General features: G+C 49.3%; 5 protein-coding genes across 5 annotated transcripts; 1 reads left to right on the top strand and 4 right to left on the bottom strand.

The window, feature by feature from the left end:
- Window positions 1–30: 30 nt before the first annotated feature.
- On the bottom strand, window positions 31–866 carry UREG_06815 (uncharacterized protein; the record flags this gene model as incomplete). Its single annotated transcript, XM_002583802.1, has 3 exons — window positions 31–375; window positions 456–764; window positions 837–866. 3 exons carry the CDS (start codon window positions 864–866, stop codon window positions 31–33), a joined length of 684 nt encoding a protein of 227 aa, XP_002583848.1.
- A 673-nt stretch (window positions 867–1,539) lies between these two features.
- UREG_06814 (uncharacterized protein) lies at window positions 1,540–1,966 on the bottom strand (the record flags this gene model as incomplete). The annotated part of the gene is made up of 2 exons (XM_002583801.1): window positions 1,540–1,673; window positions 1,768–1,966. 2 exons carry the CDS (start codon window positions 1,964–1,966, stop codon window positions 1,540–1,542), a joined length of 333 nt encoding a protein of 110 aa, XP_002583847.1.
- A 442-nt stretch (window positions 1,967–2,408) lies between these two features.
- Window positions 2,409–7,139, bottom strand: UREG_06813 (uncharacterized protein; the record flags this gene model as incomplete). The annotated part of the gene is made up of 5 exons (XM_002583800.1): window positions 2,409–5,294; window positions 5,351–5,611; window positions 5,661–6,354; window positions 6,570–6,923; window positions 6,997–7,139. 5 exons carry the CDS (start codon window positions 7,137–7,139, stop codon window positions 2,409–2,411), a joined length of 4,338 nt encoding a protein of 1,445 aa, XP_002583846.1.
- A 1,031-nt stretch (window positions 7,140–8,170) lies between these two features.
- Window positions 8,171–9,531, bottom strand: UREG_06812 (uncharacterized protein; the record flags this gene model as incomplete). Its single annotated transcript, XM_002583799.1, has 2 exons — window positions 8,171–8,833; window positions 8,887–9,531. The coding sequence occupies 2 exons, from the start codon at window positions 9,529–9,531 to the stop codon at window positions 8,171–8,173; spliced, it is 1,308 nt and encodes a 435-aa protein (XP_002583845.1).
- Window positions 9,532–12,740: 3,209 nt separating this feature from the next.
- UREG_06811 (uncharacterized protein) lies at window positions 12,741–14,140 on the top strand (the record flags this gene model as incomplete). The annotated part of the gene is made up of 3 exons (XM_002583798.1): window positions 12,741–12,765; window positions 12,960–12,987; window positions 13,135–14,140. The coding sequence occupies 3 exons, from the start codon at window positions 12,741–12,743 to the stop codon at window positions 14,138–14,140; spliced, it is 1,059 nt and encodes a 352-aa protein (XP_002583844.1).
- Between the last annotated feature and the right edge of the window lie 55 nt (window positions 14,141–14,195).

Genomic DNA, 14,195 nt, shown 5'->3' with positions numbered 1-14,195 from the left:
GACGGCCCTCTTATCAACATCCACACAGCTCTACTTCATCGATGGATTCGGACTAATCTTCTGATCCGGGAACTTCCTAAACAGATCCTTCAAATGATCGATGGGCGCCGTCATCAAACCCACTGCCGTCTCAAATGGCGGCTTTGCAGGTGCACTCGGATGACTTCGCGTCGGCACGAACATTTTCGTGCGATGGAATGATTTGGTCAGGCTCTCGCTGTCGGCCTGGTCCAGCGCGCTTTCGAGCCGTACAAGGTCTTCACTCTCTTCTTCTTTGATGTGCTGTGACAGGTTGTCCATGAGACTTTTGATTGTGGGCATGTATTCCGTGTCTGCTGGCTTCATGTTTTGGAACTTTTTGAGCAGTTCTTTGACCTATTCACGGCTCGGACTCGTCAATTGCTGGGAAACTACAAAAAGATATAGGAGGGAGAATGTTGTTATGAAAAGCTTACCACTTGGTGCTCCTCCCGATCCTTATCAGCCAGCGCCTTGCCGCCCTGTACGTGTTTTTCTAAAGCCGGATAAACAACCAGTTCCTCGCCAAGTGAATGTCTTGCAAGCTCCCACACAAACTGGTTCTGTGCTCGAACCTGTTCGTCCTCGCTGGTTGGGTTGATAATCTTCTGGTACCACCCCTCGAGGTCCCGATGGTCCGTCTTGATGGTTTCGCTGATCTTCGTCATGCTGATGGCGCTGGCTGCAAAGAGGCGTGTGCTTTGGTTGATTATACTTGGGTGCGCGAAGCGGGTCTGAGTGAGATGCTAGAATGAGGAAGGTCAACAATTGCGCTCATAATCCGCCCTAATTCGGGGACTGAGGAAAAGACAATCTACCTTTGTGGCACGTGCAGTCCTCGCAAACATAGTGAGGTATAAAGAAGAAGAAGACGGGAAAGGCAAAGAAGAGCTTGTCAGTTCTTTATATAAGGGAAAAGTCCCGTATAGACAGAATGACTGACATCTATAACCTAGTGACTTAGTGCTCAGCAACTCAAGGATGATATGAAATATGTTCAGTTTAATTGGTTTGCTGATGGCTACGTAGGTCCCCTCTCGGTTTCGGTAGGAGAATCGAAACTTGATAAATCCCTGGCTTGTGCAGAAACCTGATCTCTCCTGCGATATTCAGGGTTAGCAGTGCTTGGATAACTATGACCGGTGATGGTGATGTCATCGTGCGCCTGGAACGTCAACGAGTTTCCTCTGGGGTCAACTTCCATATTGTATAGTTGACCGACAAAGCTAAGTGAAGCCAATTTTGTTCAGATAATCGTAATCAGAAGACACGATTCTGTTTTTACTCGCTATTCTCACGCTGTCTCGACTCCTCTAGAGATGCGCTTGCTCACATATTTCCGCTACAACGGCACACAATAGGTCTTTAGATGGAATCCAATTTGCCATAATACTCACTCAGATATGATAGTCCTGCGTCAAATAACTAGCTCGCAGCAGGCCAGACCCAAAAACCAGGATTAACCCTAGGTGTTACCCCAAAACAACTCCCATAAAATCGATACGTAACATAATCCCCAACTCAGGTCATAGGCTGATCAGGCAAATCATCTTCATCCGGACCCTCAGAATACCCCTGACCCTGAGGTTTCGCCCGTCGAGTCCTACTACCCTTCATGATATTCGACTTGTCAATGGCTTCCCTCTCGTCCTGGGCTGTCGAATCTCCCCATTAGCCTACGCAACAAAAAAGCCTTTCGTCCTCATTCATCAGGAGAACGCGGAACAACAAGCAGAAAATTGAACATACCAAGTTGTGCATCGGTGTTGGCTGAAAACGGCTTCATGGGATCTTCCACCTTTGCGGAATCGGACTGCACAGCAATCGGTTCATTCCGGCCTGTGCCCATTTGCGCATAGCTGTCGTCTCCGGCGTTGCCTTCGACGGGGGACGGGTCGTTTTGTGCCTCGTACAGGTCTTCGGCCTCTCTTTCGGCGCGGCTAGACATTTTTGGTGTTTTTTGGTCGGTGCTTGTTGTAATATGGGCTCGTGGGGAAGTTATTCAAAGGCAGTTAGGTAACGATTTACTGGTAGTTGGAACTGTGTGCGATGTAGAGTAGGTTATATACTAAGACCATTGGGACCTGCGTGGCGGACTCAGAAACCGGCTCCAACCTCGTTTAGCAAGATTTCGCGTGAGCGAGTCCATCTACAGGTTCAAAAGCAACTGTTCCCCGGAGTATGATGGTCAATTGATGTCATAGTACTCGCCGCTAGTAGAATTGGCGATGGAACTGCAGTGTCAGCTCGCTCGAGTGGTTTGTTGGAACCTGGTTTGATACTGGGGCGGTTAGAACAATCAGAGTGATTGAACCAAATGGCTGGTGTACAGGCTCTATTTCAGTCAAAACTCCTATAATCAGGAAACCCAGATACATAGCATACAAACCCTACAACTCATCCTTTTCCATAATTGTTGCCCCGTCTTCCTCGCCATCCACGTCCTCCTCCTGGCCTTTTTTGCCCCTAATCCGCTGCTGCTCCCTCGCAACCCGTTTTCCCAACTCCGCAATCTCATCGTCATACTCCGTCCACTCTGGTACCTGTCTCCTGGCCCTCTCCAACTTCGGCTCTTTTGTCAACGGATTATTACACAAATCAATCGTCTTTGCTGTTTTCAGCGCCCCGTCCGAGCACCACGTTTCGCACCACAGCCAATCCTGCGGAAGACTCTTGATTGGAATAGAATGCTGCATATTATTGGGGAGGTCCTGGTCTAGATTGGAGAGACTGTTTGGGTCTGCGGAGAGTGATTGGTATTGTCCTCGCAGCCGGTCCCCCGATGCAATCTGGCGGAAACGGTTGAGGTCGACGACATACAGCGCGGAGATATGGTAGGGAAGACCTTTAAGGAATTTCTTCCAGTAACCCTGTTTCCAAAAGCGGAACCCTTCCATTTCTTCGCGGGAATCGCACATCGGCGTAAAGCCGTATGGTGCGCCCTCTAGATCCGTCTTAATGAGTTCGTACATGTCGGTACGTACAATTTGGTCAGCATCCACGAAAATGACTTTATCAAGCGATAGCGGGAAGAGCACATCCAAGAATAAAATCTTGTAGCCCCAAATCTCTCGCTGCTTCTCCCGCTGGGCACGGAGCCAGTGAGGCCACTTATAAGTAACCATTTCATACGAAAATCCATATTCCTTCGCCAAATGTGGGAGGAAGGACTTGAACGAAGGTGAAAGGAATTGTTCAATGAACCAAAACTTGACGGAGTGCTTTGTATGTCGCATTACCGAAACCATCATGATATTCAGCATGCGCTCGTATAGATGGCCACTGGCGACGGAAAATATGTTAATATCGGCCTGTTTATCCTGTCGGGTTCCAGTCATGCCGGATATCATGTCAGAAGCGAAATTGAGGCCCTTGGCAAAGTAATTCTTTGCAGAGTTTGGTTTGGACCCAGCCTCCAGAACATCATCTTCTTCATGGCCAGCTTTACGCGATAGCCGCGGGAACAAAGTTGTGCCCTGAAACGACAGCAACGCAACCTCATTATTTCCGTCACTGGGTCCCGCCCCGAATGCCGTACCGCTAACACTGTCCAGGTGGAAAATACGTTCACTTGGTCCCGGTTTCAAGGTAATCTGCCAATATCCCGGCTGAGCCTTAAATTGGAAGTAGCCCAAATTTGCCATGATGATAGTGTCAGCAAAATGTGGGTTTCTTTCTGTTCCTAGCAGAAGCTGAACTCCTCGGGGAGGGCTTCCATGCGTTGTATCGCGTGAGTGTCCCTCAATCAAAATGTGCTCGAGTTCGTAAATGGCATCCACATTCGCGCCCTCTTTCAGCGAGCTCAACTTGATGTTATCCAAATCGTAAATTGACTCCTTGGGAGCAACCAACCAGGACGGAGGAACGTCCATACCCAACGTCAACAGTGCGTCTTCTGGAATTCCTGTAAAAGATGCTCCGGGCCTGCGCAAGGATCCATCACCATTGAAGGACGGCTCTGACTCTAGAACTTGCCTATAGAATCTTTTTATAGGCAATTCTTTCAGTGACGTGGTTGGGCTGAGGAATACTCTGAGAGAGACTCCGTTCAGCTCAGATAAGACCTTTAGGATAGGAATGAAGCGCTGCGCAGTTTCAGAGGCAGGATCAATAGTAGCAACAACTTGAATCAGAGGGTCATCTGTATTAGACAATGAAAACCCGGAATGCATATTGTTCCATTTTTTGTACGTGCTGGTGCGTGTTACTCGTCCACTGTCGTATATATCCTCTGGCATGTCAGATGCCGTCGAACGGGCAACAAGAGACGTTAACCTTGCAAATGCAAAGGGGTCCCTGATTTTATCCTTTAGAGCAAGTGATGAAACAGCCTTCACAACAGGTTCCAACCGTCTTTCTCGCTCGTAAGCTAAGAGTTGTTCCAATTCCTGGACCTCGAAAAGCGAAGTTGAGGGGATTGGACCGACGACCCTTCCGTTGAATACAATATTGGTGCGATCTCGCAATGGGCCCAAGTCTTTCGCCAGCGAAGACAGCGATCCGAAGTAATTACGAACCGGCTCCATCTCAGATTCTTGTTTGACAAGCCGTTCAGAGTCAGGTTGTAGGATAGATTTGAGTGTAGACTCATCAACATCACGGGTAGATTTTACAACGTCAAAAAGTTCTGCAGACACACGGCCATGAGTATTTGTGCTGGAATTGTGGAGGAGAAGGACCTCAATCTCGGGGTTCTTCTCGCGAAACTCAAGAATGGTGCTTAGCTGCTTTTGCCCATCATCGCTGTCAAAATCAGCAATTAGCATCAGGTTTCCCCATTTTCCCATATCTGAATCACCAGATGCGGGTATCCGTGGTAGCGTTTCAAGTTCAGACTGATATCTCCTATAAGCAGCGTTCAAGTCGAGAATCTGAATCATGCTTGGATCCTCTGGTATAATCAGTGAGTTGCGACTCAACACCGCTCCTTCAAGATAGTGGTTGGGCATCCAAAAATCGTCCTCATATAGACCCGCAAACACACTTTGCTGGATATTAACTAGATCTTGGGACAACCTTGCTGTGAGCGGTTGAATCCAATTGTCATCCCGAGGAATCACAGCACCATTAGCGAACATTAGTGGGGCTGGCTCCTCCGATGCCAGTCTCCTTAGGTATGCCTTTGTTTTGGTGATAATTGGTTCGAATTCATCTGAAGACAATATTTCTTCAAACGTTAATATATTCTCTCCCTCACGGTGTTCACGATCGTGAATTGCAGCATTAAAACTGTTCTTGTCCGGTGATATTGTTTGGCTCTTGCTTTTCTCCAAGACCTGAATATTTGTCAATAGGGCTGAGGGTAAAAAGCAACAAAGATGGGTGTGCTTACGGTCTCCAAATAAGTTAGAAGAGTCTTTAAGCCATATGTTTGATGCAAATAGGAGGCAATCCTAATCTGCTGCATAGATGCTTGATCTACAACCGTGGGAACCAAACCAAATCTAACTGGAATCTTCCTGGTGATGAATGTCTGTATCTGCGACACAAGCATTTGCACGTCCGGCCCATCGGCTAAATTCAAAAGAACAACGACATTATGAATGTCGCGGCGCACTTGGGGGAATTGACCGGGGTACATCCGTTGAAGGAGCTGTAACCTGTTAGATACGCGCGGATTCGTCTGAGGGCTAAGCACATACCGCATTTAAACTACTGGGCCAACCCTGATAGCGTTTATCTTTCTCTATATCATTAAGCCAAATAATCACTCCTCCCCCTTCGGTGTCATCTCTATAATCATATCGCGGGCCAACCTCTGCGGCTTGCGAATTAGCGATAATCGGGTGAGAGAGTAATTCCACAGCTTCGCTTGCTGAGAAACCAAGTTCACGGAAACTGTTAATCAGTTTCCGCTCACTGCGTAAATGATCCAACAGCGAGAAGGCATTAACCCGGCGAGAGTCGATTTGAACCCCGTTGATCCACACGACATTGTATCCGGGAGGAAACATATGTTCTTGGTTTTGGCCAAACTCCTCGAGAAATTCCGTTGTAGCGTTGATACTAGCGATAACGGAGGAATGCCGGGGGAAATCTTCAGATAGCTTTAACAACGTCTCAAACGGATTCTCGCTGTTTACCGCGAAACTGGCTGCATTAAGCCCGAGTGTTGATACTTCTGATGCAGACAATGGTTTCAAATCAGCTGGGGACTCTTCCTTCAAATCCTTAGCCGCCGGTGGTGTTGCTTTTGCATTTTCTGAATTGGGACTCTGCTCCGCAGCTCTATCATCGATCACAATGTAATCCGTCCGCTTCAAGGCCAGTTCAACACCATAACCGCTTACAAAAAGCTGGTTTGCATGGCCGGATGAAGATGGGCGGTATCGCACTCTGTAGGTAAACTCTCCTTCTACCGCCCTCTGGCTTAATTCTTTGTGAAATTCGCCGAACATAGGCGACGCGATATCAGCATACACAACCAACGACTGATCGCCACTACCAAGTACGCGATCGAATGGCAAAGCACGATTGCTCCTACCCATGCATAAAGGAGACTCATTAGATTCTTTGCAACAAGATCAACTGGCCACTCCGAACTCACGTACTGTTCTCCAGAAACACCTTGCTGCGCATGCTCTAGACTCGGCGAGCAATATTGTTCTCCAGCATAATGCGCCCAAACCTGGCATACTGCATCCTGAGCACCCATCAACGACGGCTCGACAGAGGTGTTATAATACTGATAGTGCGCCTGTATTCTCGGCGCCGTCGACCGAAGCGACATGGCAAGCTTAAACGATGACAACGCGCTCGGGTCGCTAATATGCCCATCATCCTGCAAGATACGAAGAAACTGGTCGTATAGGTCCTTATCCGTTCGAGAGTCTACAAACACTCCGTTCGCGATACGGTCGAGGAGGGGGAAGTAACTGGTGGAGTTTTCTGCAGCGGCTGTCTCCCTGTTTCTAGTTAGATATTACCCTCTTTTCTTTTTGCCCGTAAAAGAGTAACTCGGCTCTGGAATATACCTACAGTAGCTCCAGCAGGTATGGCGGAGAACTAAAAGAGGCGCTCAAGGCCACGTTCACCGAAGGGCCTGCGCGTACTGAGGGAAGTAAAAGAGTCCCTAGGAAAAGTCCCAATGGCCATGACGATGAGGGATATGTAAACGGCATCATGAGCCAAAATCACCTTTGCCCGGGCCTATTTCAAGTCCCGAGAAGAAGCTGGAATTGCGGTTCTCCTTCTGACGATCTATCGTCAAACAGGTCAAAGGGGCATATCATTCACCAATTCTGGGCTGCGATTCATATTCAGGGAAGAAACTGAAGCCTCATTCAAAGTGATCAAGTATAGTACAGACTAGCCAGTCCTCAGAGCTTTTGCAATAGCGACGTGTAAAGCGATTGCTCGTCGTCGTTGGGAGCTGGATGAATGCGGCCACATGTTGCTTTCGGCCAGCATTGTTGGTCCCACCAGCTTCCCGTAGCCGGCGTACCAGGGGGCCATCTCGGAACCCCTGGAATGCCACGGTTGTGTGGAATATAACTCGACGGCGGAATTACTTGTGAGTGATACAATCAAAAGGAGCTCATGAATAAATCATTTAATTATCATCAACAGTAAACATATCGAAGATACATTGGCATCAGCATTTCAGGTCATCAGAGGTAGCTTGATCACAAGTTAATTGGGCGCACAGTCAGTAAGACAGGATTGAAAGTGAAGGATCATACAATGTACCAGAAGTTAAAAAGAAGAAAGACGGAAGAGAAATCATCCAGAGAAGGCACGCAAAGGCATAAGCACACCACCCGGCGCCCAAAGAAAGCGCCTAGAAGAACAGAATATTTTTGCTCGCGAGAGTCGCACCCATCTTTCCTCCGAAGCTACCTTCGATACGATACCGTGCGCCATTGGTAAGACATTTGCAGGAACAGCAGGCAGTTTGGACGATTCCTCACCATAGTACAGTCGAAAAATAGAGCACGCGACTAAAATAGAATAAGAAAAAAGGGTTTTTGTGTGAAAGGCTCCGAAAAAAAAAAACGCCGACCTCAAATCGTAGACTCATTGTACTCGTTTCCAAAAGAGAATCGTGCTAGCTTATGAATTGCTGATCCGGCGTGCATGTTCGAGCTTGTCAGCATTCTTCGCTTCCCATTCCTTTCTGCGCTGCTTGAATTCCTCTGGATCGAACGGCGGGTCACTTTCCGAACATACCAGAATGGCGCTTTTCTTTCTCCTTGAGAAGACCAGATTTCATCTTTTTAAGACCCTTGGACATCCTCTTTTCTTCTTTCGCCGCATCGCCGATGTCGCCACGTGATTTCATCTTGCGAATCTCTTTGGCAATTCTTTCTAGTGTTGTTCCGCCGTGTTTGGGTTTGGAGGTCGGAGATTGGGGAAGCGGCTTATTCAGATGCTTGTTGTTGTGGCTAGTGATACTGCTGCTTGTGGATGGTCGGTCGATGGACAAGAAACTGATTCCAGAATCAACCTTTCTTCCTTTGTGTTTCCCCTCAAACGGTGGTGGCTCTTCGAAGGACTGGCGGCCAGAAACTTCAGAGCATTCGTCAATGATCGCCATGGCAGCACGAAGGTACTTTTCGATGTAATCTTGAGCAACTGGCCATCCGGTGGTGTCGCCGGCACGCATATCCTTTTGAATAACCGGTTCCAGAACCTGCTTTCCCTTTTTACCAACCTCAAGGATGAGATTGAAAAATTGCATTCTCTGCTCCTGGAGGATCTTTGGATTGAGGTGAGGGGTCGGTGGGGAGGAAGCGACAGGGGGAAAGAGGGTATTGAGCATGGCAATGCAGTTAGCCTTGTTGAATGGTTCGAGCAGCATTTCATTGATCAAAGTCTATGGATAACATTGTCAGTTTTCCCTCTGCGTTGGTTTTAGTGTGCACTTACCCAGTGACGAAGTCTGACATAGACCTGCGTATACAATGCCACAGCGACCCTTTCTTTGCTTTCCATAGTATCGATCCAAGTAAGGACACCGGGGTATCGTTTGGCAAGTTCTTGCTTTTCCCCTTCAGCCCCAGAGATACCCAGCCTGCTCAAGGCTTCCATGACGCCCTTTTTTCTGCGATTTTCAAGATCTCGAAGGTAGTCCAACGCAGTCAATGCCTGAGGGAAATCGACCTCCTCAACAACAGGCGGGAAGCATCGACGAACAAAGGAAGAGATAAAAGTGGGTGGCAGCGAGCACGGCTGGGAAGGAAGCTGCGAAATCTGGGACATCAGCTGCGCCTTGAACAGCGCGGCGGTATCAGACACGTTCTGCACGTTTTGCTTCTCGTAGATCGACTTGGTGGCGGGAAACGCGTTGCCCTGGGCGTCGCGTGCGAATGCCGAGGTGGGTGGCACCAAGGGCTGGGAGAGGGCCGGCGGCTGCGCGATGGAGGTCGAATTCAGCGTGTACATGGTTCGAAGAGGGATCTCGTAGTTTCCGGGATACGCAAGGAGGTGTTCAAGGATCCATGGCAGAGCAGCGCCTTCGTTTGGGTTTGAAGAGGCGCTAGCCTGACGGCCGTGGCCTGAATGACCCTCCATTGGATTAGGGACTGTTTTGGTGAAGGAATACAACCAGCTGTAAAGGATTTAAAGAACGAACAACATCAAGCTGACTGAGATGAACAAGAGAGAGAGAGGGAGAGGGAGGGAGGCAGAGGAGAGAAAGGGAGCGTCGGATGTTGGGTTGGCAGGCTTGATAGGATTTGTTTGGTTTCAATGTTTATTTATTGATCTGAGCAATAATAAAGAACGTCAGAGATCTTTTGTGTCGGTCCAGTTTCCGGCAATGTCTTCCGTCCTGCTGAGAGACTTTTTAAAATAACACAGTGCGTGTTTCTCCAAGTTCCTGACCTGTTGAGACTGCTTTTCACTGCCGAAAGAGACGAGAAGGCCTGGACGGGGTGAACAGGGAGTGTGAAGCGAAACAAGTGGTGGCAAGCAATTGAGTCACAACGAAAAGAATGTCGAAAAAGAAGAATCACCAGATCCTTTCAGGCAAATCCAGTCCGAGAGACGACGAGTCGAGAGAGTGAAAAAGATGAAGATTTGTCTCTTGTCGAATTCTGCTCTCTGGCTGTTCGTCGCCAATCACACATGGCCGATGCAAGCAACCCTTTAAGTCGCGGCGATCCCTGGTCTTCTCCTCTCTTCCATGAGGCTAACAGCTGAGCTAACTCATACACAGATTCCAACTCGGAACTAGATCAATCGCCTCGTTCCTCCTGGCATCTTAACCTCAACGCTAAAACACGAACCAGGGAACCGGCTCTCGTTGGCACTTTGAAGCACCGGCAACCTTCAAGGAACAGAAGTCAAAAAGCTCCACCGGCCGGGCGAGAAAGCCCCATCCCGTCGTGAAAATTGCTCGCGAGACTTTCCCGATTCCTTGCCGTGGCCACCAATTCGTGAGCGCACAAACGGCATTACGACTACAAAGGGGACACCGAGGGAACGGAAGAGGTATTTTTCGAATCACATTTGGGACGTCGAGTTATTAGTTACATGTGCAGCGCAGTCCAATTGTTAGCTCGGTTTAAAAACGCGCGGCAGATGCAGTCACAATGCAGCTTGCTGGAAGCTCAGCAGTTCCGATCCAGAGTCCACACCAATGGATGCAGGCCAAGCTCGCATCCCGGCCTTCTTCCAACACGGCCTGTTCCTCCCAGCAGAGCGAATTGCATCCCCGGTCGCTTATGGGGAGCCTCGGAGGGCTTTCAGATACCGCGCAAATAGGGCTGTGACCCGACGGTGGAGACGAGCGAGAAAGTGCCAAAAAAGGCCTCTGTTTCGAGTCTCTCCCCTGCTTTGTGGATATATATTTGCAGCAGTCCTGGACGCATGAGCTCATTGAAAATTAATTATCTGATAAATCCAAAAAAAGAAAACTTTCTCAGACGATAGGCGTTTTCTCTTGATTTTTCTGCATGAAATGATTATCATATTTTTTTCTTGTCGATTCTCAGGCTATGACGGGCGTATCCTGTACAAACAGTCTCGTCATTGGAAGGAGTGAACTTCCGCTGCGTGTGCTCCTGGGCCCCGGACGACGGTGTGCTCCGCTGTCGTCCGTGTTTCTGCTGGAGGACACAGGATAGCCGAGTGTTACTGTGCGACGATGAAAACCTCTGTCCCTTGCAGACTTGACTATTATTAATCAGGCACGACAAAGGACAAAGGGCACAGCCGGGAGAAAAGGTGGGAAGAGAAAAATCGTTCGCAATAAATGACTGCGGCATCCCACAGACCGACACTAATTCCAACGACCAGATCGCTGGGTAACTAAACACCGGGCTGTCCTCGCCTCGGCTGTTCTACAGCTTATTTGGAATGTTTATGCAGCTTACCTAGTTTCTCCTGCAACCACAGCCTGGTGTTCTGGGGGCTGACATCTAGAGTGTAACCGAGTCGTCGCCCCAGTACGTTTTCTGTCGACGGATTCGGGTTGTATTTGCCCGTTGTGGAGGGAGTATGATAACTCGCTTGAACAATCCCCAACTCCTCTATCCGACGGACCTTACTTTGCTCATTTACCATAGGTGACTGTCGTAGGGAGAGATTCCAAAAGAGAGTAACACCAATGCAAAAGCGTGGAGTATTCCACGAACTCGTCACTTCCGAATAGGGGGTAGTGTATATAGTCATGGATGCTGTGATGACGGGTCTGCTCACCGTAGAGTGATCCGATCGATATTCTCTCAGGGTATTGCTCTGTATCAAGTTATTCCAACTCCTTTTTCCGGCGAGCACCGCAGTGCAACAGCCGCCATCGTAGAATTATAGACCCGTGCATGGCCCACATGTAGGCATGGTATGTATGTGTGCGCATGCAGACCAGGAACTGTCCTCAAAACAGAGCATCTTGCATTCTGAGCTGCGGCAATGCAACGAACTCCTGCAAGTTGACTGTTTGGTCGGCATTACACCGACAGTTCCCAGACCTCATCGAGCCAGGGACACTTGAATACATGTGCGTCCGACAAACCCAGCAATGGCTTTCTTTTATTGAGGACAGCCGGCCCCTGCTGCAATCGCGAAAAGCGCAAAGAACTCTCATGCATCGAAAAGAGGTCGCTCGATCATGGGTCCTGTCACGGTGCATAGACATGGTTCATCTGCAGAGATCGCCACGCTTGCATGTGCCAGTGCTTCCTCAAGGATCTAGAGCACGATCAACTAACGATCGAAACAAGCGCTGCGAAAAAAGGACGAAATTGGTTGTAAAATCGCTGCAAAATTCCCCGCCGAACAGAACCGACGGGAATATCCTCGAACGACAGCTTCTGACGAACTGTTCCGCCCCGATGAGTGCTTATGACGATGGTATGGAAAAAAGACTCCAGCAGTACCAGGTCCGGCGTGGAGCCTTGCGCCCAATCATGGCGGCAACCCGGAGCAAGCATGATCCAAGCAAAACGACGATTCTCTCCAACTTTGCGCTGAAACACGGTTTCCAACGGCTGCGTCGATCGACCAGTTTGACTTCTTTTTGCCTGTTCAAATCACAGCATCCCGTTGACTTAGTTAACGAAGTGCTCCCGGAGTCTGCCCGAGTTCATCGTGGACCGAAACTTAAACTTGTACGAAAGCTTGCCGTCATATTGGTCGTTTGTTCTTTTTTTGAGGATTTGACCATTGATCATGGTTTCTAGGTGGTTGGCATCTGCAGTTTCGAGCTCTGAATCCGAGCTTCCTGGGAGAGCAAAGCGCAGGGCACTCTTCGTCGTTGATTCGACTTGACACGGTCCAGCATGGCTGCAGGTCCGCATACGTTTGGTGAGAATTAGACCATTATTGATGTTGAATTCGCAATTGAGAGCTGTGATTATTCTTTCAACCCCGGCTGTTTTTCGTTGTATGCATGGTTGAACTGGTTATAAAAAGGGTTCCTTCTAGCATAGACTGGCTGTTGTGGTCATGGTTCCTTGCAGCGACTTTTATAGGCAAAATATCTGACTGCGAGTTTACAGTTCTTGTTGATGTCTTTGCATCGGAAAGGTGAATTGCACCTTTTTGCTTTTTCCCTTGGATATCCTAATTGCTTCCTAGCCGTGGTGTGCTTCATGAAAGAAGCCTCCCCGCGCTACAGCAGCTAGATCCCCCTTCCAGTCCTTCACATCGAGCCAATTCTAACATCAAAGACAGATATCTCGGCAACCAACTGGCCATTGTCAGCGTTCGCAGCAATGCGCTCACCTATCAACAGAAGCACCAAATCGCCAAGGAGTTCAACCACCCTACAACGGCATTCCTCCACGACGGGCCTCACCCATATCAGCCCCGCAAACTCGAACTATTTAGCCCCAAGGGCGAGCGCGATTTTGCGGCAGATGCTGTCTTGGGAACGGCGCAGTACATTTTCCAATGCCTAATGACCAGTGACGATGCCGTTGCCCTCCCCAGCCCCAACATCGCCGCTGGGAACAAACCGGGGGCAAAACTGTCCAAGAGCGCCCTGCAGACAAAAGCAGGCGTGATTCAAGCTTATTTCGATCCTGCGAGACAGGTCGCCGCCATCGAAGTGCCATTTGACCTCCATGTTCACGGCAAAGAAACGCCCAAAGATGAAATCCTCGCCGTGCAGCGGAAGCTCGGCACCAGCCCACACGTCGATAAAATGAAAGCATCCTACTCCGTCGTGTCTATCCACAAAGGCGTAACATTCACCCTCGTCGACTTCACCACCAGCCCGGCACTCATCTCTCTCCTCCGCCCCGGCGAAGCACCGGAACCAAACCTCGACGCAGGTTGGAGAGCAGCAAAGTCCACAGGAAACGGAGCTACCACTCCCACCACCACCACCCCACCATCATTATCATCACCCCCTTCCTTTTGCGGCGCGGTGTATTTTATCCAATTGCAAACCGACTTCACTGAAGAGCCGTACATCACGCGCCTAGAAGTTCGCGTGATCGCAGACGGCGTCGAGGAAGCAGCGAGTGCGAGCGGCTGCTGCGCGCTGGCGGCGCATCTGGCGATGCAAAAGGGCGGGAAGGGCTCGAGACATGCGTATGCGATTGAGCAGGGGATCGAGATGGGGCGGAGGAGCCAGCTCTGTATCGAGGTGCGGTTGAACGAGCAGGGCACGGGGGTGTCGAGGATTACGCTTTCTGGGAGAGCGACGATGGTGATGGAGGGGAGGCTTTTGTGAGAAAATTCGGATTTTTTTCTTGATGTTTTGTCTTCTTGCTTGCATTGCATTTGCG

This window comes from Uncinocarpus reesii, genomic scaffold, assembly GCF_000003515.1.
Source record: "Uncinocarpus reesii 1704 scaffold_4 genomic scaffold, whole genome shotgun sequence".
NCBI classification, from domain to species: domain Eukaryota; kingdom Fungi; phylum Ascomycota; class Eurotiomycetes; order Onygenales; family Onygenaceae; genus Uncinocarpus; species Uncinocarpus reesii.
This window is presented reverse-complemented; position numbering and strand designations above follow the sequence as displayed.